This window comes from Saccostrea echinata, unplaced genomic scaffold (assembly GCF_033153115.1).
Source record: "Saccostrea echinata isolate AGI-Se365-2 ecotype Australia unplaced genomic scaffold, CSIRO_AGI_Sech_v1 ptg000001l, whole genome shotgun sequence".
NCBI lineage: Eukaryota > Metazoa > Mollusca > Bivalvia > Ostreida > Ostreidae > Saccostrea > Saccostrea echinata.
In genome coordinates, this window is record NW_026889750.1 from 41137493 (window position 1) to 41163691 (window position 26199).

General features: G+C 33.7%; 2 protein-coding genes across 2 annotated transcripts; one reads left to right on the forward strand and one right to left on the reverse strand.

Annotated features, from left to right (window-relative positions):
- Positions 1-1633: 1633 nt before the first annotated feature.
- Positions 1634-21410, reverse strand: LOC133191761 (protocadherin Fat 4-like). The gene is made up of 12 exons (XM_061327500.1): positions 21179-21410; positions 19475-19639; positions 18782-18946; positions 16811-16948; positions 16485-16607; positions 10085-10267; positions 9567-9763; positions 9082-9445; positions 8488-8839; positions 2066-2115; positions 1806-1882; positions 1634-1711 (listed from the first exon to the last, which is right to left on the reverse strand). Exons 1-11 carry the CDS (start codon positions 21252-21254, stop codon positions 1833-1835), a joined length of 1863 nt encoding a protein of 620 aa, XP_061183484.1. The 5' UTR covers positions 21255-21410; the 3' UTR covers positions 1634-1711; positions 1806-1832.
- On the forward strand, positions 14864-16430 carry LOC133191772 (uncharacterized). The gene is made up of 2 exons (XM_061327512.1): positions 14864-14906; positions 15536-16430. Exon 2 carries the CDS (start codon positions 15551-15553, stop codon positions 16286-16288), a length of 738 nt encoding a protein of 245 aa, XP_061183496.1. The 5' UTR covers positions 14864-14906; positions 15536-15550; the 3' UTR covers positions 16289-16430.
- Positions 21411-26199: the final 4789 nt, after the last annotated feature.

The following is a 26199-nucleotide window of genomic DNA, read 5'->3' on the forward strand; positions in this document are numbered from 1 at the left end:
AAACAAAAGACGGTACTCTTCCGATTTATCGGTATTAAAGGCCAAAAATTCGAGTCTATTATTGCAGCCCGGAGGACCGGGCTGCTCTATACATATAAGTTTAAGTGTTGGTATATGGGGATTGAGGTGGGAGAAGTTATTCAGAATTAAAGGTTTTCTAAACATTAAAAAGATTGTTAATCAGAATGTTCTTTCCCTTTATAAATTACGAGATACACAATAATTTTACTTCCATAAAGTGAATCTGTAAAAATATATATGTTTTTCATATTTAATATATAAAGTTGCTTATCATTTACTATCGAAAAAACGACAGGTCCCTTTTTTTAGAACATCGAATTTTACTTATCGCATAAAAACGTAAAAACGTACTTTACACAGTTCCTGTTTTATAATCTTAAAGTGAAAGACATTTTTGAAAATAGGTGATGCATGTGTCTGGTTTAAAATTATATTTTGTGCAGCCAACATTTACTTGAGGAATTGATAAAGTTTAAAAGGATATCGTTTTTGTTCGATTTTCATCCGACTATAAGTTTTCAAAATAGTCTCTACTATTGTCTCCATCATTTAGACGCATGCGTTTTTCACAAATATCGAAGCGGTTTGATGATCAAGACTCATTTCCATTGTTTACTTTATTTATTTCCCGGGCGACAATTGATGGTTACATCAATGTTTTCTTGTTTTAATATAGTAGTATAGATAAAACATTACATAATGAATTTTATTTATTTGACTTACATACACAAAAACATGAATCGTATGTATTTTCATGGTTTGTGAAAAATTGTGTTATGAGAAAATGTTCTATTATGCCATTTATAGTGCATGTGTCTACACACTATGCTACAATATATTTCATAGGCAAATAATTTCAATCTTTGTGAGATTTTTGCGTATCGTGGAGATTTTACATAAAATATACTTTAATGTTAGATGAAATATCAAATCAAACTTTATCATTGAGATTTATTTTTTCACCTTCAAAATCAATAACCTTTCATTAAATAATCAGGAATTTTATATAACATATTTTACACTATAATTCTTGTCACTTACGTGTTAAGAGCACATTAAAGTTATACAATTCAACAGTTTAATCAAAAGTGGAAAAGAAGTTGATATCGGACATATCATATCGTTTCCATATCAATTATTGTGATGTCACAATGGTTTTTGTGTGAAAGTGATACAGAATAAAGTGAATTCATCTACAGTGTATAAAAATACTGCAAAACATGACATGCTCTAGCTATGTAAAACATGATAAAAAGAATCTTTAATGGTTTGTGGTTAGATACAATTTTTATAAAATTCGTTGCGTTTTCAGCCCCTCTCCAAGGCTCGGAGATAGAAAACACATAATATTGGGATAAAAATCATATCCAACCACAAACCTTGGGCGAACTGAAATATTAAATGCATCGGTTGTTGCTCTTCGAAAATGTCAGTAACTTGGGGAAGCCCATGTCATTGCAGTTAATGCACGTTCGTGTTATGCCATTTTCGAAATCATATTTAAAATTTTCAATCAAAAAGTAATCAGATAAATCCATTATGTAAATATATTCAAAATAAATTTAACGTCTGATAACAAATACTTTATTAAAGTAACACGAACAATAGACTGGCGTACTATTATAGTTTTCATAGTTCTTGCTGCAGATTAAAAAAAAGTAATAGGAAAAATGTATTTTCCCTCAATAATCTGAAAAAGAAAGAAAAAATAATAATTACAAAGGAAATATTTAGTTAATTTATTTCGTATTTGTTATCTGTATGTCAGTATCAAATTTTTTTACCAAGGTAGGGTTCAATAAATAGTGAGGTCATCGTTTGTCCCACACCTTCCAAGGCCTCCAATTCCCTTCAATATATTCTGTCAACAAATGTATGCATCACAACAATTATATCACTTACTATCATTAACGGTTTGCTTTAGAAAAAAAAAATCATTAAAGTGTTATAATTATCAAAATTCAATGAAAAGAAAGGAGAGAGAGAGGAGGATTTTTTTTTCTTTTACAGTTTACATAATAGATATCTGGTTGGTTGGTTATACCTTCCAATCTTTCCCTGTCTTGGTCCACTCGCCGAGATCGGTAGGTTTTCCTAAAAAAAAAAACAACAACAATATTTGCATTATTATATTATATATATTTGCATTGCAATATTTATATTCCCTTTAAGAATAAGAATATTTTCAGATATATCCTAGATTCTACTTCTAATAGATTTTTTAAGCCTGGAAAAATTAAATGTTTCTTTATTCATTTTTAGATAGAAGTTTCCATAGCGGTCTAAAAGTTAATGATTTATTTTCCATTTGCAAATGTTTCACATCGTTGTCGAAGAGAAAGAAATTTAAATGAAATTTCAATAATTGGCAAAGTTTAAGAAAACTTAATTACACACTTTTGTCGAGGTTATAAAGACGCCGTGAGAGGCAAACAATTCACTTCGATATATAGATTCATGGAAATAGACGACTTGTCTCAACAGTATACAAAGGGCACGGTTTACTTAAGTTATAAAATGGCCCTGTCCCTACTCCCGACCAAGTCCGAAAGTCCTATTTCAAACATCAATATTAAGTAGAGACTTAGTGCTTTCACTTCCTATTAAAAAAAAGTTTCCTCCAAGAGTCCATGTATTGAAAGACAGACTTTTTAAAATTGCAATGTTATTAAATTTTGAAGAAAAATGGTGTATTTGAGCACCTTCAACAAAGAACAAAACTATGAGCCCACCCGCGAAGAAAAAAAAATACATGGTTTATTATCTTTTAAAACAATACTTTCATTATACAATTAAACGTTTTAGATCAGAGGTTGGGGTCTACGCAAATTATTGAAAAACTGCTTACATTTTTGGCAATTTTTAAAGAAATTTTGATGATTTGAAGGATAATGACGCAATTCATGACGTCATAATGCATAAACTACAGTGTAGGGAGAAAATTACGTCATTTTTAATAGGTATGCCATCACCAAGGATCCGAGCAGAATTGAATGTATTTTCAACTAAAACTGGGCACTATTAATTTTCAGAATTCACAGGGCCATAAAAGGCCATAAGTGAACCTTGTTCTTTAAGCAATAATTAGATCATATTAAACAAATTAAAGCTTTAGCGATTAAAAAAGGACTTGGTCGCTTCGCTCCCTTCGCATGAAATATGTGGAGATAACGAACAGTATTCGAGCTCAAAAGTCCATGAAACATTACAAAATAGGAGTAGAGCAAACACGGACCTCTAAGACATCAGAGGTGGGATCAGGTGCCATGGAGAAGTGAGCATCCCCTGCCGACCGGCCACACCCGCCATGTGCTCCTTGTCATGATCAGGAAACAACGGAAATATACTTCGACAATTCAGTGTGTAAATAATGGCCTAACAGTTAGTGAACTTCTGAACTTAACCCGCTTTTTTCAGTTCTATATTAATCAAATGTTCTCATTTTTCCGTATCGGTCACGGTAGCCTAGTGGTAGGGCGTTCGCTTTGTGGTCGGTAGGCCGGGGTTCGATTCTCGTTTGCCGCGCCGCGTCAAACCTAAGACGTAAACACAGGTAGTGACTGTTCCTTCTCCAAGCGTCCTGCACTAGAGGTGAAAGTTACGGGTCTTTCGAATGAGACCTTAAAAACTGAGGTCACGTGTCACGACAGGCGTTGGCACGATAAAGAACTCTCACTGCCTAATGGCCCTGAGTGCCGAGTATAAGTCTGAGTGCCGAGTATAAGCCTTCACCGGTATACATGGTAACGTCTGTAGGAGTGAAAAATTCTCGAATGGGAGGTTAAACTACAATCAATCAATCTTTTTTTCGTTTTTGTTTCTAGAACCGTCAGCAAGCTTATTTCAAAAAGATAGGTGAGCTAACGCTGTAACCATTATAGCCAGAAGTCTCTGACGAGACTGTAGCTCTACTGGTTCTTTTAGTGGCAAGATTTATTGCAATAAGACTAAAACTCTAGCTGGAGTAGTCTTTTAAAAGAATTTTACTGAAATTTCGATTTTAGTAACCATGGCAGCATCATTCATCAAAAACCTATAAAAGCTTTTTGAAAAATTGTTTACAGACGGACGGACACACAGCTAGACAGACAGACACCATATTATCGCATAAGCTCTTCTGGTCTCTGACCAGTAGAGCTTAAAGCAGAAATAATTTTAATGAATCGATTAATTATTGATTAATTTAAAAAAACAATGCTCCAAAGATTTTTTAATGACCCCGCCCTATTTCTGTCTTTTCTTGATTATCTCCTCTCGTTAGGTGACTTGGTCCTTCATTTTAATTTTAAACTCTTCTTCACCCAAGGATGCTTTGTACGAAGTCTCGTTAAATGTGGCCCAGTGGTTCTTGAGAAGAAGTTGAAAATGTGAAAAGTTTACAGACGGGAGGACGAAAGACAAAGGGCGATTAGAAAAGCTCACTTGAGTTACTGGATGTTATTTTTATCTTACAAAATGGAGTCCCTTCCCATCAATTAAAGCACTGGCTAGACAGAGTTGTTTCTTATGTGGTATATTTTAGGTTATATCGTACGTTGCATGCAACGAGGTTTACCTCTAAACTCTACATAGATACCCCCGGCATTCATTGATAATATTTGTGAAAAGAGAATTTCATAGATGTTAGCGTAACATACTTGAGGTTTGTCGGAAAGGCCCGGGAAGGTACATATGGGGGTTTTAATATCAATGTTAGAAATCATTTAAATGACCTTAAATTAGCAGTTTTGGCATAACAGAGCCTAAATTACTGCAATGTACTTTCTTTTACAAGTGAGACGACTAATGACGAAACTTCAGATAATGTAAATACTTCGTATCGCGATTATCTCAAAGTTATCTAACTTAATGCCGCTCTTTTGCGGCGAAGTCGAGGAAACTCTAAATATCGCGAGATTTCCGGGGCATGAATTACTTATGCTAGTGACAATCGAATGATTCGAACAATTAATATGCCGAAAGCACAATGTATTGCAAAGGGTTGAACTTTAATTAGTAGGTTGTCTTATTATATCCCACGCAACAAGTTACGGGGGGGGGGGTATAATGTTTTTGTCCCGTCCGTCAGTCAGTCAGTGTGTCAGTCCGTCAGTCCTGTTTTTTTGTCAGCGCAACTCCTCATAAACCGCTGCACAGAATTTGGACATACTTTGCATATATTTAGTACACAGTGTGTAGATGTGCATATTACCAGCAAATTCCGATTCCATTATTTTTGCCTTAAGAGTTTTGCCTATTATTGAAGAAACATTCCAGCTAGGTAATAAGGAAATCCACTGGAATCAGCTTTTGTAATGAAATTCCCCCCCAAATTGGTGCTTTGCCTTAAATAATTTCATAAGTACAGTATATAAACAAATTCATATTACTACTTCATAATTTTGTTTCCATCAATTATTTAAAGAGGCTGGGGGGTTGTGGCCATTTTTAGACTATATTGATCTCCTTTAGAAGAAGAGCTCCATATGAAGATATAGAAAATGATCAAATTTTAAAACTAAAATTTTTGAAATTTTTCTTTGCCAAATGATAGTTGACAGCTTCTGATATCATATCTAAAAAATTAAGTTAAATCTGGTGGTTAATTTGTGGTTAATTTGTTGACCCCCAGCCTCCTTAAATGTGTAAATTGTCATATGTTGGACATGGACTTACACTCATTAACAAATCGAAATCACTGAGGAATTTAAATAACAGTTTGTCAGCTTACCTCCTGCACTGAATTTCCTGAAACTTTGTAGGTATTTCAGACATAATGTACAGATTTGTATATTACCAAGAAATTTTGATTTCATTATTTATCTAGAAACTTCAGCCCATTAAAATTTGTAACATACAAAGATTTGAATGTCCTTCTATGCAAGAAGTTTTGATGTAATGATTTTTTGCAAGTAATGCCCCTTTTTGAATTATACTGTGTATTTAATATGCACTGTGCCATTCATTACATGTTGCACTGTCGAGTTTTGGGGGAGCGTGGGGTACATGTATGTGAGCTTGCTCACTTTTTCTTTCATTTGGAATGTTTAGAGTTTTTTTTATCACCTTCCAAAAGTAACGATAATCAGAAAGAAATGGTAGAATTTAATTAAAAGAGTTGGCTTCCTGAAAAAGTATCAATAAAAATGTAACACTTGGGACTGGATTCTCTTAAATTTATAAGCATAGTTCAGCGAATGTTCCGCAATATATTTCACCAGGACTTCTTTCATATTTGTCCTTTAAAAATCCACAATGCTCGATCTCGCGTTGTATGTAACAGCACATTGCCCCCAGCTAACAGACGTTTCCTACCATCACCGCAAAAGAGATCCATAAAGATAAGTAATCGCGATATCAAGTAATCAGATGGCGTCTCCATATGAGTAAAAAATTCTCGAGAGGGACGTTAAATAACAAACAAACAAAAGCAAACAATTCAGATGATAAGCAAAACTCACAAGGTATCTTTTTCTCAGAATACCCTTCCACGTATACCAGTAAAGCGCTAGCAATAACAATCTCAAGTGACCGTGAACATAAAATAAAAGAAGCACATAATAGAATATTTAGCAATTGCTGATTGAATGGAAAACTGAGTTATGTTCGAAATGTGGATCTTTAAAATGACGCGTGTCTATTCTTTAATTTATAATCGATTATGCTAACTGCAATTGTCCTATCTTTCACCATGCTAGGAGCTGGCCCCTTAAGTAAGGGACCCAGAGAGGCCGAAGCCTATGGGACCCCGGTGGGTTGATCTGATTAGATCAAATTAAATACCGAGATAACAAACAGCATTCAAGCTTAATTTTTCATTCAAACTATCCAAATCAGGAGCAGAGCAAACACGGACCCCCTTAACATCAGAGGTGGAATGAGGTGCAGTGGAGAAGTGAACATCCCCTGCCGTGTGTTCGATGCTTTCAATTTACTATCACAGTCTTGACTCTTCACAACCTAGGCCTGGCATAACTGTCTATGATTACTGACACATAATCTTCTGGCTATCATAAATTCCTTGCGAACAGATATTAATAATCTAATAACAGAAATTGAAATAGGCGATCAAGACTTAGTACGAATTCGAAGGATGAAAATAAGAAAAATTTACAAGAAAATATATATCGAGGCCTTTTCTCTTTTCACTCCAAAATGGAAATCCAACTGAAATTTGATAAATGATGTAAGTTCGGAAGATAATTTTAAAAGACAGAGAAACGTCACGCCCTCGATCATATTTTTCTCTTTTCACTCCAAAATGGAAATCCAACTGAAATATGATAAATGATGTAAGTTCGGAAGATAATTTTAAAAGACAGAGAAACGTCACACCCTCGATCATATTATGACGCCCGCGTGGCGCAGTGGTTAGAGCGTCTGCTCTGGAGTCGCGAAGTAAGGAGCCGATCCTTATGTCGCGGGTTCGAATCCACTGCAAGACGTGGAGACCGGTCCTTCGGATGAGACCATAAAAACCGAGGTCCCATGTCTCAGATGTTGGCACGAAAAAGATCCCTCAATGATCAATGACCCTAAGAGCCGAGTACAGATATAAATTTGCAGCCATAAACCGGCAAGTGGTTGCGTCTCCATAGGAGTGAAAAAATTCTCGAGAGGGACATTAAATAAAACAAACAAACAATAAAACAAACAAACAAAATCGATCACATTATATAATTGTATAGACTGACTTGTAAAGAACAGAGAAAATTCAGAATGAAACTATTAAAGGCCCTTTTTTGTGGTTTCCACGTCCCAGGATTCCTTAAACTGAACCTCTGTTGTACATTTAAAAACACTGAAGTTTTCATGTAAGAAATGTTTGTTTTATCACTTCTTAGACTGCGTACAGCCAACCTAGGCCTTTTACCATCCGAGATAGGAGGTAGGTTAGAGTGTAGATAAAGTATTTACTATAATGTATGTAAATCATATACGGTACCAATTTTGATGCATCAGATGCGCACTTCGACAAATTATGTCTCTTCAGTGATGCTCAAGCCGAAACTTTGGAAATCCAAAATATTTAAAAAAAAAAAAAAAGACTTTGAAGAACTGAAAAGCTGCCAAAGACTGGAGCCAAATACATCGAAGGATCAGAGCTAAGCATGAGGGAGATAATCCTTAATTTTGAAATAAATTTCTAAATTTTACCACAACAATTAAAAATATATTCGTATTTTCAAGCTAGTGCCGAAGTACTTAGCAACTGAGCTGTAGAGACCCTCGGCGACTAACAGTCCACCAGCAGAGGGCTGGACCCAGGGGTCATAATACGGTACCAATTTCGATGCACCAGTTTTATGGTCATTATAATCATTCAAAGGAGTCGAATGGGATTTTATTGTGTAAAAACTACAATAGAGAAACTCTTTACTTTGTTCAGGAAACTCTTATATGCAACATATTCGCAGTGGAAACCCCAGTCGACCCCCTTAAGTATGAAAAATATTGTTCTTAAATGTGTCTCCATTACATACATACTGATACTTCTTGAATTGGAATCCGTAACGTATACACATGTATGTAATTAACCCAATCGTTAGAGCAAGAACAATCATGGCCGCCGTGAACCACGCGATATTCCGTGGATCCTCAAAGAACGTCTGAGCCCTGTCTGTGGTGGTTGTTGTGGTGGTAGTGGTTGATGGTATGATGATGGTAATGGAAGCTGTGTCTGACAACAGGCCACCGTCTCGTGCCGTTGCAGTTATGGTGTAAGTTGAGCCGGAAGAGAGTGACGTAATAGCTGCTTTGACGTATAACGACCCAGTGCTAGTAACTCCAAAATAATCACCGCCTAGAGTCAGTTGATTCAGTTCGTATGTAATAGTTCCTGTAATTAAGAAATATGTAAAACTTCACAAAAACATGTATATCAATTTTATCAGGCAATTTTGTGTACCCTCATTTTTCAGCTGGAATCAGAAATTTACAATCATTTCATTTTAGTACACTTTAAAAAAACGCTATCTTGCAGCAATCGAGGCTCTATTAACATCATATCTCTCATAAAACTATTATCAAAGATTACTGACAAGTTAAGTTTCTAAACACAGAGAAATAAATGCTAAGAACCGAATAAAGAGGTGCTTAGATCTCCGTCTGTGGCTGCTATAGAGCCTAATCTAGTTCCCACTGCCACTGTATTTGCGGTTGTAAAGGTGTACGCAGACTGGCCGAACGAAGGTGTATTGTCATTTATGTTGTTCACGGTGATGGTAAGCGTGGCGGTATCCGTCAAGGATCCGTCACTGACCGTGACTGGACACGTAATGGTACCAGACTTTCCCGCTTCGTCCATATCGTAAGCAGACGTAAAGCTCGCAGCCCCTGTGGCAGAGTCTATTGTTATGTCGGTACATGTTGTGCTATATGTTAACGTTGATGAAGCGTCGGGATCAGTAGCCTGAAAATTTGGATTACCAATGGAGGCCCCTGCCTAGACAATATAAAAAGAAAATGAAATTTACTCATCAGAGCTCTTACTGTATTTATCCGTCATAGCAAGTCATCAATTTCAAATTGACATTAAATAAAGTAATAAAATTTTACATCATTACCCCAGCCTCGTTCGTTATGAGAGTGTAAGAATCTTTAGGAAACGCGGGAGCCTCGTTTTGGTCTATAATACTGACGGTGAGGGTTGTAGTGTCAGAGGCTGCGGCTGCATCTCTGACAGTGACTGTTATCAAAACTGTTCGCTCAGCTACAGATAGGGTCTCATAATTTATAGAACTTGCAGTCTTCACAATTCCACCTGTATATTAAAAGAACAGTAAACAAGGTAAGATCCGTTTTTGCATGCTGCGACGTGTAAAGAAGAACAAAAAACAAACAGTGTCATTATTCTTTTTTACTCATACAGTCTTAACAGTATGTTGATTGCGAAAACGAATAAAACGATATATATATTTACAAATAATATCATAATATAGAGAACATGTACAATGATACAGCCTAAATTACGATCTTAAATAATTTTGGCATTGAGTCACTGTGCTTTATATTTCAAATTGGTTACATACATCTGCAAGGCACATTTCATAACCAAGTAGAAGTAACATTGAAATTGCCTTACTTGACGACTCAATGGTGAAGTATGTTCCTCCGGAGGCGGGGCTGTAGGTAGCAGAGTAGGTCAGTACTCCCCCATTAACATCAGTGGTAGTATATTGTCGTACAGTGGTTCCCACTGCAACGTTCTCCGACACGGATACAGGAGTCGTCAGTTTGTTAGTAATCGTGGGAGGCGAATTTACATCTGTAACACAGATACGTACACATAGACTAAAGGGATTCATAAGGAAGTGGTGCAGCAATATATATGTTGAAATTCATTACTTCGAACATCGACATCTCAAATACCATAGAACCTGGAAATCTAAGCCACCCTTTAATGTATTATACATCATTACCCCATCTCAGTATAACATAAAATCCTACGATATCTTGAAGATATTTTCTCAATCCCATCGAGTTCACTTTGATTTCATCAAAAATATAAAAAAATTCAAGATCAAATTTGAAGATTTTTGAATGGGGAAAATCATTTTCAGAGTTTACAAGGTGATTGGAAAAGTTAATAAGGAATTCAACAAAGACCGAATTTTCCTCATTTTTTATTGATTTTATCCAAGTCTACTGAAGACACCGTTTGCTTTAGAATACAAATGCATGAATGATAAAACAGAGACAGGAGCTTGAATTTTGTTTCCCGATTCGAAACTTTTTTTTAAAATGTTTTCCTCAAATATTTTTTATCCAAATAAATCATGGAAACAAACACAGTCTATTTTTCATCTTGAATAGTCACATTAGAATTTGTGACAACAAAAAAGTTTCAAATTACTCCGCTTATTCAATTATTTGACTTTTTCTGCACTCAAAAAATGTTATTTTTCTGGCATAAAAAATTTAACAGCAATAAAATCATTTGAAAGTAATGACATTTTTCTGAATTTAAGCAGAATGGTTAAAATTATCTTATAAATTCAGAAAAAAAAATTAAAAGTGTGGGTCTGTGATGTTAATTTTCAGATATTACTAAAATTGGCATGTCAGGGTTTTCCGGACAAAAAAAAGGTTTAATTAATGGGTTTTTTGACTTATGAAAAAGTGATTGAGAGTGATCTCCCGTGTAGAATTTTCTAAGCGGTGAAAACCAATAAAGCGTATGATACAGAAGTAAACAAAAGCACGTGTACTTCCTTCAACGGGTAGAATCATCTATACAGCAAGAACTAAAAGTAGTAATGGCTTTGTTGTACATTGTATTTAGGGGACAAAGAGCCAGCAGATCGTCATTTACCATAGAACATATGCTTGGTATACTGGGAAAGGCTATGATGTGACATATGCTGAAAGGTAGACCGACTGAGATCAGTTCTTAGGTTGTATGAAGGAAGCAGCATTTCGTAACTACGAATAAAAAAATAAATCTATGCCAATATTTTTATGACAATGTGTTTTAATCAATTCAGTCAATTACATGATAGAAACAATCAACCAGTCTGACTCTCTTGACCATTATGAATAATATGTAATTATAGGTAGGGCAAAAATGCAAAAAATATGGAAAAAATGTGATAATTTGGCGCTTTTCCAACAAATTCCCGTAGGCTCTAATAGTAAAATTTGACAACGTTTGAGATGGACCCCTAAGAAATCGGGACGGTAAACATTCGAATTTTTAATCTTAAAACAATAAATATAATAGTAAAAATTAATTCAAGAAAATTTATCAAAATCTGTAAGGTAGAAATAATTTAGACTCGGCCTCGTTAAATTGGGCTATTTTTTTTTTTTTCGAGGACTTTCACAATATATTAGCTATATTTGTTAAATATGATGATAGAATCCATGACAGTTAACTTAATACATAATTTAGGACCAGCATAAAACACTTCATTGCACAAAATAACTCTGTGTGCATGCTGCATGTAAAAATAGGAACACAGACATAACAATACTGTAAATACTTCGAAAGAGAAAAACTGATAATTTTCTTCTATAAAATCTTCCGCCACAAAATATAGTTCCTCACTTAATGCTTTCGGTAAGGAATTTAATCATGGGGTTTTGATAGAATATAGTTTTATTAGCATTGTAGAATTCAAATTTATTGTAAGAACTAAAACATTATGCAGATTTTTAAATAGAGGTCAAGACAAAAATCTGCTCCAAAAGCTCAAGAACAAACAACTTTAACTAGTTTTGTTGGTAGTTCGACATATGTGAGACTTCATGGATTCTCTTAAATTATCACTCTGCTAATTATACTTTAATCTTACGTCGATATAGTACCTTTTACAAAAATTTTGAAAAATATATATATACTGTATAGGGGATTAATTTCACGGGTTGTAATTTTCACGTTATTCTCTCCTCGGACACGATCGCGGTTTGTTGAATTCGGTATATAATAAAAGTTACCTCCCTTGTCTTTATCCATGTGTGTTCCATGGTATAGCTACAAACGATATTTATCAGTGTTATGTATTCACTTCACGATCAACAGGGTAGGTTTATATAAAATGATTAGATTTAGTAGTTAATTAATTAATTAATAATTAATCAAAACAAGTGCCATTATAATTATTTTTTTTACTATAAACGTCAAATAACTTTCCTATATGCTTAAATTACGATGAGTCATGTGTACACATCTTTCTGAATGTATAACACATCGCAGTGAAAAAAACTGGACGCTAATAAATGTATTTATGTGGGTAGACGTAATAATATCCTTCCGTATCTTCAGCAAGTTCGATAGTTATTCGAATGATATTTTTTTAATCCAAAATTTCCATTAAAACTTATACGCATAATGCTAATGCAGGTAACAAGTACACGTGGTAACGTTACGCACGGGTAATCAAAACCCATGACCCAAGTGTTTTGTTTGATGAAACATATATTTATTAAAACAGCTTTTTAACTATAAGCACAGGTTATTAGTTGCTTATTTGAATTAACGTAAAGCGTGATAATTAAGATAATTGACAAGTACTACTCATAATTACTGAATGACCATGTATTGTACGTACATGTATATATACCAATCGTAGTATATTCTCAAATTTCCAAATAAAACATTGAGGTTTAATATTTAAAACTTATTCACTGTTTCTTGAATTCACGGATTTATTAACACCGTGAATATAGCGAATATTAACACCGCGAGTTATTTTCCCCCTATACAGTATAAAGATAGATAGATAGATAGATATGTCATGTACTAGGAATTTATCGTCATACTTGTAAAGGACATATCAATAGGCCATTTGTCAATATATGAAAAATTCGGGTATGAAATATTTGAAATATATATGAGCATATCTACCCAAAGAACTAGGAAGTGTCCCATCCCTTTGAGGGTTATGTCAGAATCTTAGCTTAAAAGTTCTGCTGAATGATATCACTGAAGGATGACGTTTACTCAGAGTTTCAGATTACAGAAACGGAATGCTATGAAGTACGATAAGTTAAATCGAAAAGTGTAGAAATAGACAAGAAAACAAAGTGTGAACTCAATATCAGTTTTAAAATCTAAGATTTTATTATCTGAAGAAAATATGCAAGAACAAAAGTAAATATATGGTGGTGCAGAGGAAATTTGGACTATTTTTTTTTTTTTTAATTTTTGTCACAAAACTTTTTTCTTGCAATATCATTCACAAAGTCAAGATTATATGTGTTTTTAAACATCATTTTACATATTACGGTCACCCGCGTGGCGCAGTGGTTAGAGTGTCTGCTCTAGAGTCGCGAAGTAAGGAGTTGATCCTTACGTCGCGGGTTGGAATCCCACTGTGGGACGTGGAGACCGGTCCTTCGGATGAGACCGTATAAACCGAGGTCCCATGTTGCAGTAGGTGCTGGCACGAAAAAGATCCCTCACTGCTCAATGGTCGTAAGTGCCAAGTATAGGACAAAATTTGCAGCTCTCTACCGGCAAGTGGTGGCGTCTCCATATGAGTGAAAAATTCTCGAGAGGGACGTTAAACAACATACACACAAAACAAATATTATGTGTAATAAAGCTCATGTATTATTTCAAATAATTGAATAACATGCAATGAAGAATTTAAAAAAAAAAATATGAACGAAAACCATTCCAGACAACATATCTCAATAATCTGATCGTTGACGTCATATAATCTTAATATCAACAGAAGAAGGGCAACAAAAGTAAACGAGGCTTTAAATATTTCAGAGTTCTTATCATTCAGATTTTGTAAAACTAGATGAAATGCCACGCGAGCGTGGGGAATTGAATTTATACCACTACCGACAGAAAATTCTAATATATATTGTAGTTTCTACTGACAGCCTACATGCTTATACATGTAGCAGGAAGAAATACTTTTTTCAAAATCCCGCATTTAGCTCTGGAACGGATGTAGATTAAAAATTAAAAATATTTAATTTCCATAAAATTTTGCTTCTTTTAAAATATGTTTGTCTAAGTTACATATCCTTCCTTGCTTGTTACTTGTTTCCTGAAGATATATCCGTAAGTTTAAAGAGTATTCATAAATACTTTGTATTATATTATTTTCTTAAATATTTTTAAAATTAAAAACTTAAAGTTTTTCCGATTTTTCTTGACATTTTTATTACATATTCATACTATGCATTTAAAAACCCTATAAAACATTTTTTTTGCAAATAAAACAATTTTTAACATTCTCTCCGGAAAAATACAAAAAAAAAAAAAAAAAAAAAAAAAAAAATCTGACGTAAATAATTAAGAGATAATTTTAGTCTTTCAACGCTGAAACCTTAGTTTAAAAGGGATAAATAAAGTTTTGGCTATAACTTAATCTGCGCATCGTGTGCAGTACTTTCGTTCAACTCTGTACTCTTTATTCGGAAGCGGCCATGAATCAACAACCAAGGTAATGTTGAATGTTCTGTAAAATAATTCTTTTGGGATCCCTAAAATAATTTTCATCAGTTTAGTTTTGTGAATTAGTACGCTACCTGTAAAGTGGTGCACTATAAATCAAATCGTTTAAATCACAGTTATACTGTGTAAACTACAACCGTTCCCGTCGTATACAGAGTGAAACAAAAGAAAATATCTTATTGGACTTTTATTTTGAGCGGGACTGCTTTGTAAAGCATTTTAAATGACAAACCTAACTTTGAAATCTAAATCCAGAAAATACGAAATATATTTCCCCTAACGAAGGGGTACAGCCTAGGGTTGGACTATCGGCACCTATGAACTTTTTGTTATTTCTTTTAAAACGAACAGTAAATATTTTACGGACTGACGACACATTCCTCGAATATTTATAGCTTGCTTTAGCTTTCGTGGGTTATCCTCGAACAAATTAAATGGCTCTACACAGTATTTGTTCATTTTATTTTATAACAAATTTTCCTAATTACTTTCGTAAAATCTAGTGCTATTGTTTTAAAAGCCTACGGTAATTTTACTTGTACTTTATATACTAGTTTTCTGATTCTATACATTTTCGTCAAATTAAAATAAAAATAATAAAAAATATTATTTCTTCAGATAAAGTACACCTACATGTCGCATCCCGCAGCTCGCTCTGTTCACTTGTGGTTTGATTTACCACAGAACGCAAAATGTGTTTGTAATGAAGTCTGTGTCACTGAATCTCAAAAGGGGACTTATTTCTGCGTCATAGGATTCAGTCGCGGATATAGCGGCATACAGGAACTCTATGATGGAAAGAAGATGGCGATCTTTTCTGTCTGGGACAGCGAGACGAATACCGACCCTTCTGAGGATAAAAGAGTACAGGTCATATACAGTGGAGAGGGAGTTGAGGTTTCTCGATTTGGTAATGAAGGAACGGGTGGTAAAACCATGATGCCTTACGAATGGGTAGTCGGCGAACCTGTACAATTCAAATTGGAAGCCGAAAACCTCGATGAACTTTGGACAGCTTATTCTTGCTACATTAAAAACAGTTGTTCACCAGATTGGTTTCATATGGCAACAATGAAAACGATCACAAATGGCGAATTGCTTAAGGGAGTGTACTCCTTTGTTGAAGATTTCCGGCGAGATGGTGCTAGTCATTGTGAAATCCGTTCGGCAAAGTTTGGGGACTGCTTCTGTATGCAGGATGATGGTCACAAACTATGTAACCGAGCACAATTTACTGCAGATAGTTCCACACCGCTAAATATTAATGCTGGATTAAGTGACAATAAATTTTATTTAGCTACTGGTGGTGAAACTAAGAACACGAGCACACCACTCAATGGTTTTATTACCAAGTCTTCTGACCCTGAGTGAAGAAACACGACACAAATAAAGTTAGGACTGGTGTTGGCATCTTATGGACTTTAGTGCAATATATTTCATGTACATTTATAGCTGGGAGTAGGGTCGAGGGAGAACTAATATTACCTGGCAATGAATAAAGTTTTAAGACAAATCATGTTTCTTGTGGTTGTACATAGTAATAAATGTCCAATTTTAGAAGACTTACTCGTGATGGCGACCGACAGAACTTTTGGTCCGACCTTAGACCTGCTATCGTTGACATAAACATTGATGTCATATCCGCCAACCTGTGTTCCCTCCAGGGAGGCTGTCGTCAAAATGGCACCCGCTGTTGATAAAGCAATCATAAGTTTATGAATAATGCAAGTATAGTATATTCTTAATAACTGGTACTCAACATAAATGACAATCACACAGTTCTTAAATTGTCATGTGGATGTGAAAGTTCGCAATATGAATTATATGCGAACCCTTACACTTAAAAAATATATCTCTTTGCTTTTGTTCTTTGGCTATTGCTGTAAAACTTACAGGCAAATACTTCGAAAGGACAGCCAGTGGGGTCACATACGATTTCAAAATACAATTGATCACCCTCGGCGTCTGTAGCCTGAATGGTAAATATGGTAACACCACTTCCGGTGGTTGTACTATCAACACTGATAGACGCTGTAATATTCAGTGAACAATAAATTAATATCTTAAGGTGAATACTTTTAATTCATTTCTTTTTTTATTATTTCTCAACATTTTTTACAAAAACATGACCTCTTTTATTTCTCAGTTGTCTGAAAATAGTTTACACACATACACAAACACACACACACACACACACAAATAAAAGACCGGGAAGTAATTATGCATGAAGTAATCAATTCATGTGTCTTTAATATCGATCAGATAAGGTTATTTCCCTAATACTGTGGTAACATTTGTAACAGTTCAATCATTACAAAGCATTAATTGTTTGATATTGAAAATATACAAATACGTCTATGTATTCTGTGGATGATCTTTGGATCAATGTATCATTGTGGTAACATATGTTTGATCCTAAGACACTTTTATGTTAATATACATGGGTTTTTTTTCAGTGTAATAAAACCAAGAAGATGTGCAATACCTGATCATTCATAACTATACTGGTCGTCCTTTTTTTCATTTCCATAAGGAAATACAGTTGATTACAAGCTATACAAATAAAATTTATTTAAATTTAAAAAAAGGATCACTTGGACAAAAAATGGACAGGCCTGATCTGTAGGAAATGATTTTAATGCTTTATCTGTAGGTCAAGCAGCAAAGAAAAGTGTTTTTGCATTTTCCTAAATTTGAAAGCGAAACATATTCAAATTCTTTTTTTTTCATCAATTTATACAACTCTGCAAAAACTTTTTTTCTCTCATTTCATGTAGTTGATTCCCATTTCCATTCATGTGTAGCAAAATAATCCAAAAAACCCGCTTTTCAGATTTTTTACTTCCTGTGTTGCTCGAAAAGTTATGATAATAAAAAAGATAGAATTTTAACTAGGTCATTGTATTTTATAGATCCAGAGGGATTCTTACCAGAATTTAAAAAAAAAAAAATCTCCTTAAAAAAGTGTTTGCAGCACTTTGTTAACCAAATGAGCTATTCCTATAGCCGAATAAGGGTTAACTAGAACATTTGGTATATACAACTCTGTATCAGATTGCTTTTAAACATCATTAGGTTCGATGTATGAGGATTTCCTGTGTTGACAACAGGAAGAATGTGTACCTTGGTAAAGAAAAAATAATTCCAATTAACAAATTTAAGTATAACTTTATAGGTGTCATTTTTAGACCCCACTCCCCCTAAGGGGGCAGTGGTGCTCCGAGTCCAATTATTTTTTAAATAATATCTATTTTAAAACATTTACAGATGAAGATACGAAACTTTCATTTTAGAGCAGACTTCCCCCCTAAAGAAAGGGTTTGACCAATGTACATTGAAAGCGAGTCCAAATTAGACTAAAACTACGAATGATTTAAATTTTGGAACATTGGAATTATGGACATAAATATAAAGGATTAATCTGAGTTTTGCACTAATTTTATTTTCCCGGATTTACAAAATATTCCACCTCTTACTCTTTAAAGGTGATCCATTGAAAAAATTCAACTGTAACCTTTATCCAAAGATATTTATGAAATCCAGTAAAAATGTATGAGATTCTTTCCTAAATAAAGCTTTTCTACGAAACAGAGACATTTATAAAAGAAAAAAAGTATAAAGTTTAATTTTTTTTACTTCATTTTTTTTAAACTGATTTCTCTTTTGCACCTAATCCAACCTCTGGAATTTCCATGGATCCGTGTTCTATGCCCTGTTCACGGATTTGTATTGTTCGTAGGTTTTATGAAATCGATCACTGTTCGTTATCTTCACCTGATTCCTTTTGAATGCAAATGAGAAGTAGATATATACATCTGATTATTATGAAAAGCAGATAAGTATGTTCATTTTAAGAAGCCTTACCAGGAACATTGGTGATAGAGGGAGGTGAATTTTGGGTGATATGGACTTCCAGATTCTTTGTGTCAGTGGCACTAGAGGGGGACCCCGTGCATGTCACCGAGATGGTGTAGCTACTGGGGTAGGCAAGTCCCGCGGGGTTTGCAACGACATACACACCATAATTTGCTGAAAAGAAAAGAATCAGAATAAAAGTTAGTAAGACTGCTTTTTAGCTTTAGCGATCTTTTACCCCCACAACTTTTATCTTTCTCCTTTGCTTGTTCATATGGAACCCCCCCCCCTTTCCCAATCACTTTAATTTCGTCATTATGATGAAACTCATGAGGATGGATAAAGATGTATATACTTCTTTAATGCTACTCTTGTCTTTATGTCATTAACCTGGGAAAGATAAAATGAAATGCTATTGAACTGAAGTGCCAAATTTCTAAAAGTACCCTTTTGGCATCTAAGTACTAGTAAACACTGGACATGCCATTAAGAAAAAAGACAATGATGGTGCATTTCAAATGCAATTTTTGCGATGTAATATCAAACGTACCGTATTTAATGAAAAGAAATGTCTAGTACTCGTAGATCTATAGATATTATATAACTATACGCTAACAATTTAATTAAAGTTAATACTTATATAATAGTATAAATGTTCTCCGCATATTGCTTTGATTCTACACTTTATTTTATTACACTTACTTGTGCCGGTCACAATTTTCATAAAGAAATTTGTCACCGTGTTCATACTACAGGTCACAGTGTCCCCCGTGGTCACACCGGTGTAAGACACGGTGTGGAGGAGGGTCTCCGCCGAGGTGTCCTCACGAAGGTCTACGGCTGTTGGTAAGTTGCTGATTGTTAATGCTTCAAACAAAGATTTCAAAATAAATAGTATGGATGGAGGGAGAGAGAGAGATGTTTCACTCAAAAACCCATTTTACAAACTGCATGCTATAATCTCAGAATACTATGTATACATATTACAAACTGTACATAAATAGAGGATATTCAGTATTTTTAGTTGGATATGGAATTTATTGCACGAGTGGGACAGGATTTTTTTATATATATTTTCACGAGTGCGAAACACGAGTGAAAAGATTTTTAAAAAATCCTGTCTCACGAGTGAAATAAATTCCAAATCCAATACAAAATATTGATTTTTCTGTTTTAATATTACATTTTCTTTGATTTTCCCTTTGCCCCTGTCTTTTCTTAACACGGTGCCGCAGACAGTGACGCCATAGTTGAGCGGTTGACACATCATACATGCAGTTTAGCATATTGTGTGATTGAAAACGTAATATGGATTATTGCAGCATATTTAGGAAGAAATTGGCAGTCTCTATCAAGACGCTTTTATATATAGTTACTATCACTATCTTATGACAAGCCATAAATTATTTTTACTTACTTTGATATCCTTTCACACTGTGAGAGAATATCACTTTTATTCAATAAATAAATCACAGTATTTCACTGTTGAAAATGTAATAAATCGTGTTATGTATACTAATCTTCAATGTCGATACGTAATGTTCTAACCTAGCGGTTTTTACACTTACGATTTATTATCACCCATATAAAAATTACAGTATTTATTACATTTTTAACAGTGAAATACTGTGGTTTATTTATTATTATTTATATCCTCTATTTATTACATACTATAAGAAGGCGATAGTTCACTAGCTGATCAAACATTTTATTTAAAGATTGACATATTTAATTCACTGTATACAAATGTTTTGTCGAGAATGACTCTTTGACATACAGGACTTTCACCTTCATACATTACTATCTGAAGCACATGTTGTTCCTGTTATTACAAAAGATAGTATATTTTCCTTGCATATACGTAAGTTCCAATTTTTTTCTGCTAAATCAAACGAACTTTCATTTAGGTAAGTCAAAAGGTACATAACTACAACACCTTTTGAAAAATAAGATTGTTTATGGTTGACTTTCACACTTTGAACGCCTACAATTAGGACTCATTAACACAGAAGGAGAGAACATAAAATTATATATTTTCGACAGAAAACGTCTTGAAGGATTATTGTTTTTTTTTTGGCATAAAAACAGCTCACTATTCTCCAAGTACAATATTAACATTTTTTTATACACCAACATTTTAATCAGCATTCATATGCATGCATGTGAATAAAATAGAAAAGAATTTGACTATTTTAAGTCAGATCGTTACATATAATTTGATTGAAATTATTAATGCCTTTTTTTTTGATGTGGCATAGTTTGAATGCTGATTAAAGAACACTGCGTTAGCACGTACCAGTATTAATGCAAGACAAATTTCATTGTTAATAAAGACATAATATATAAGCAAACAACGTTTCTTATCTAAAATTTGATTACCGATTCTGTAATGAATTAAGAACTTACCATTGATGATATGTATAACACAGAAAAATACTATCAAAACAAGTTTACACCTGAAAAAATTAATTTTCTCGGCCATTTTAGTTGTTGAAATTTAGGATCAAATATAAAATCATCAAAATGTTTTAAACATATATAAATGCGTAATAGCTCATCATATTCGATCGATTGTAATTGAAAAGTTCCTGACTCGATTTCTATAAGTTTTTGTTAAAAGGCAAATAATATATTTAAAAGGAATTCAGAAGCGATGAATCGGTGCTCTTACATACAGCTGAAATCACACGGTTCAGAGCACGTAAATTGAGCCCGAAGTTTGCCATCATTTCCTCTACCTGATTGTCAGTGCATTCAGTTTAACATTTGTATATTATTCTCTGCCAATCATTACAAAATGTTGAAGATGAGTAGACTATATACATGTCGTTAAAGGAACCACATGCTCAATGTGGTGATTTACAGGGACGATCATTATTGTATAATAAAAATGGTTAAAATTAAAGACGTCACACTACTGGGTATGTTAATATTTAAACTTTATATTCCCTATACTTAAGTCGATTCTGATATTTCTGAAATCACATAAAGAAACGCAGGGATGTCATAGAACTTTTCGGGACATAGACAGGGCCCGCTGTACGGAAGCGTATTAGGGCCGCAGCGGTATCTTTTTTTTTAATTTGTTTAAACAAATTATTAATTTGTTTTAACAAATTATCAATTTGTTATAATAAATTATCAATTTGTTATAACAAATTAATAATTTGTTATAACAAATTAGTAATTTGTTATAACAAATTACTAATTTGTTGTAAAAAATTAATAATTTGTTATAACAAACTACTAATTTGTTATAACAAATTACTAATTTGTTATAACAAATTGAAAATTTGTTATAAATGGAAAAAGTGGCTTTATTTACAATGAATAAACAATATTTATTAATTTTTGTAACACTATTCTTAAAGTAATTACATGTGTATACTTATCAAAAACTTTTTAATTGACCCGTCATTTTAAATTTTCCAAGAAACATAATGACTTTTTAAAATATTTGAAAATTATATTTCATGAACTTGTACATGAACGTTTCTGGATGGCTATTTGTTAATGTAAGATATGCCTTATGCAATAAAACGTTTCAATGAAAAAATAATGTTAGACGATAAGAAATTAAATTTTTAAAATTCGTGAAATACATGCATAGCTTTTCACGGTTGATTTGATTAGAACATATTTTATTGCAATAAATTCATACATTGGAATTGGGCACAAGGTCTAAAAACGTAAGGACATTGGCAAGTCACGGTTATCCGGAGAAAAAGGATTAAATCATGGATTTTTTCACTTATAAAACAATCATTTCGCGTAATATGCCCCTAGTAAAATTATTCATGAGTGATCTCCCGTTTTAGAACTCTCTTAACAGTGAAAATCAGAAAAGAGTATGTTACTTATTAAAACATGAAGCGAGCGAGATCATCCTCAATAGATTCGTTTCAACAGCAAGAAAGAAAAGCAACGATGACTTTGTTGAACGCTGTGTCCAGGGGAGAGACAGTCAGCATATCAATATTGATCACAGTTATGCTGGTAAGCGCAATGATGTTGAAACAGGTAATGATAGTGCAGGACGTGTGCCTGAAACACCAGACCGTGCCTCGTCAAATGACTTTTCTGCTTTCCGTGACGGACACATTTTTAGCAGTGAAGAAGATGTAGGTGAAAACAAGGACAGTTCGACAGTGATTAGTTGGAGGCAAGGTAGAAGAACAGTCGAACTGGGATTCTTAGTTGATAAACTGTTAGAGGGTTGTTCTGTCTGTCATTCCAAAGAGGGTGTTGCAGTTCTTTTGTTATTTTCCCTAAATGTGTAGCAGATGAAAAGGAGAAATTTAAGTTACTGAAAACGATGTTAATTTTTTCAGATATATACAGCACAATGTAGAATAATATTTAGAAGCTGCATATTGACTTCCAATTTGCCATTAAATGAAGTGTAAATTAGTTACATATCAAAATATATAAGATTTTCTGTTTTTTAAAATAGGGAATCCCCGTTGTTCTGATAAATTACCTCCTTGAAACGGAATGAATTTGATATATGCACAAAGAGACAGGAATTTTCTCCAAAACTGCCATTTCCGATTTTTGTTTCAAAGAGGCATATTTATGAAAAACACAAAAATTGAATAAAAATTATTATACGTTGTACATACGAAATGCAAAATATGTACATAAAAAACCCCGCAAAATTAAAGAGTGTCTGAAATGGTCTAGTAGTTATGCTGGTGGACTCCTAACGAATTATTTTACCTGAGAATGGGTTCGAATCCTGGAATGGGTCATTTTTGCATTTTTTTTCCTTCACTTTTTTCATATATGGAAGTGCAATAAAATATCTATCTTAAAGGTGCTTAGACACAGATTGAACTTAATATTTTCTCAAATTTTCTGTATAATATCACGACTTATATATTGCAATAGCATTTCACTCGAAAGTATAATTAAAAACTTATTTTATCTGGAAATTATTGGAACTACGAATTCCGGGACGCGTTTGATTAACACATCTTTGCACTTACACAAATTTTAACTTCATCCTTAATATTTAAGAAAAGAAGCGATTTTGTTACGTATTAATGAAAAATATTACATCTATAATCCAGAAAATTCAGAGTAGAAATGTTCGAAAGCAAAACCAACTCACAAGTATTGTCAGTCCGTGATATGTGATGTGTACAGAGTTTAACAAATTGAACACACCCGTGAAACGTAAACTGTTTTTGTAAGCAGTGCACGAGCTCTGTTATTGTTAATGTTTACGATTCACCGGGTGTGTTCAATTGTTCAAAACTCTGCACACACCACTGAGCACGGACTTACAATACTGTGAGTGGGTTTTGCTTTCGAACATTTCTACTCTGAATTTTCTGGGTTATAGTTTTAATATTTTTCATTAATACACAACAAAATTGCCACTTTTCTTAAGCATTAAGAATAAAATTAAAATATTTGAAACCGCAAGGATGTGTCAATCCAACGCGTCCAGAAATTCGAAGTTTTAATAACTTCGAGATGAAGAAACATTTTTATTATATTCTAGTATGAAATGCTATAGCAACATATAAGTCATGAAATTATACAGAAAATTTGAGAAAATATTAATTTCAAATCTGTGTCCAAGCACCTTTAAGAGAGCGAGGGAAAGAGAGTGAGAGAGAGAGTGTCAAGAAGTTAATGAGTAATATTTTAAACGCATGCAGATTTAAATTGTCTTCCTTGATACTGTGACCTAAAACTAATGACATAATGCTATTATTTAGTTGAAAGGCGATGTCTTGGAAAATATTGTTTTTAAATAATTTATTTTTCACATAGTTTACTCATTTTGATTATTTTTGGTCTGTTATTCAGTGGCCAAGATTTGATTTGAAACAAATGGAATGTCTTGGATGTAGCATAAACAGTGTGATTATGGGAACAGTTTTATTTATTTAAAAAAATATTCACCGTATATCTTTCAAAATGCTGTGCAAGGTGCACTGGCCATTGCATGTTCTTTTTATTGTTCAAGCCTTTCTCGTACAAAACGGCAACAGTGACTCATACATGTAAAATAGATAAAATAAAAAGGTTAACGTTCACTAAAAAGTCGCCATTCGGTTCCTACGTTAGGAAAAACTATGCATGAAATAAACGTAAAATGTAAAGTTTTGCTATATCTAGCTGGAAATACCCGCCGTAAACACACTCATCTACGTAGCTTTTTGTATATTTAGACATAACTCTTCATGCGTCGTGGGTATTTCAATGTCCTTCTCAATATAGGGAATAATCGTGAGTCTTTCCATTGAATATCACAGATATTGTGAATGAGAGACGCTATATGGGTTACGCTCTCTTTTATACATATAAGGTGTACATTGTGTGATGGCATCAACATTGTACCGACAGGAAAAAGACATGAGATCAATGAGTCTTCAAGCGGAAAAAGAGTTTGGGATGTAAACACCAAGTTAGCTTTAGGTAAAAGTTATTAAAGCTTTGTTTTATGATATGATCCGTGTAAATAATACAATGAAAAGTTATATTACTTTTTAAATCACTCATAATTTATGTCAACTGATAAATTAATCTACAAACATCTACTATTTGAATACAAATGCATTACGAAATCATGACATAAAAACATGGCTCATATAAACTGTGTTTGATTCAGGTATTTTACATGGTGGCATTGGTGAAAGGAAGATGTCGAATTTATTGTCTACACTTAATACCCCCCCCCCCCGACTCTAAAGGAGAGAGAGAAAAAAAGGATGTGCAAGTGAAATTGTTGTCCAGACTAGCTGTTCAGCTGCTGCTGCAAAGGAAAAAGAAATGACAGGGTAATTTAGTAATATATACATGTTTAGCTTCAAAACTCTGCAGATGAATATATGGATCAATACGGAAGCCCATTTAGGACCTATCAAAAATATTTTTGAATTCGTTATTAATAATAACGTTTCTTCGTTTGGCAGAAAATTCAAAACAAGTGATTTTATTGGTCTGTAGAGATGACTATAGAGGGTTAGGAGGTGGATAAAATATACAGGTTGGTAAAAGAATATTTCTAGAACTAGAGAATGAAAGGTAGTTGATCGACCAATGTTGGAAAGTGGACAAATACATCCCCAAACCGTGCGCAGAAAATCATGCGCCGTAAATTGCACCATATTTGCATTACGGAATATGTAGCGTTATGGTCAAAGACAAAAATATAAAACCATGACGCTACAGTTCTGCAGGTAACGAAGTATCACATAGATCTCTGAAACATTCAGTTCTATCAAATGAAATAAATCATATTAGACTTCATGACATACATATCTATACTTATTAATTAATAAATTTTGCAAATAAACTCCGAAACGCGTGCACCAGGGTTGTTACTTACTCCTCTAACAATACCACTGCATGAAAATTTGGCTTTACAAAACAAGTAAAGATGATGTAAATTTAATATTTACAATGCCTTT

Coding starts and splice junctions, on each gene's coding strand:
- LOC133191772 (XM_061327512.1), top strand. CDS start 15,551: ATGTCGCATCCCGCAGCTCGCTCTGTTCACTTGTGGTTTGATTTACCA.
- LOC133191761 (XM_061327500.1), bottom strand. CDS start 21,254: ATGGCCGAGAAAATTAATTTTTTCAGGTGTAAACTTGTTTTGATAGTA. Junction 18,947..19,474: donor GAAAATTGTGACCGGCACAA/GTAAGTGTAATA, acceptor TTTTCTTTTCAG/CAAATTATGGTGTGTATGTC. Junction 16,949..18,781: donor CTCTATCACCAATGTTCCTG/GTAAGGCTTCTT, acceptor TGAATATTACAG/CGTCTATCAGTGTTGATAGT.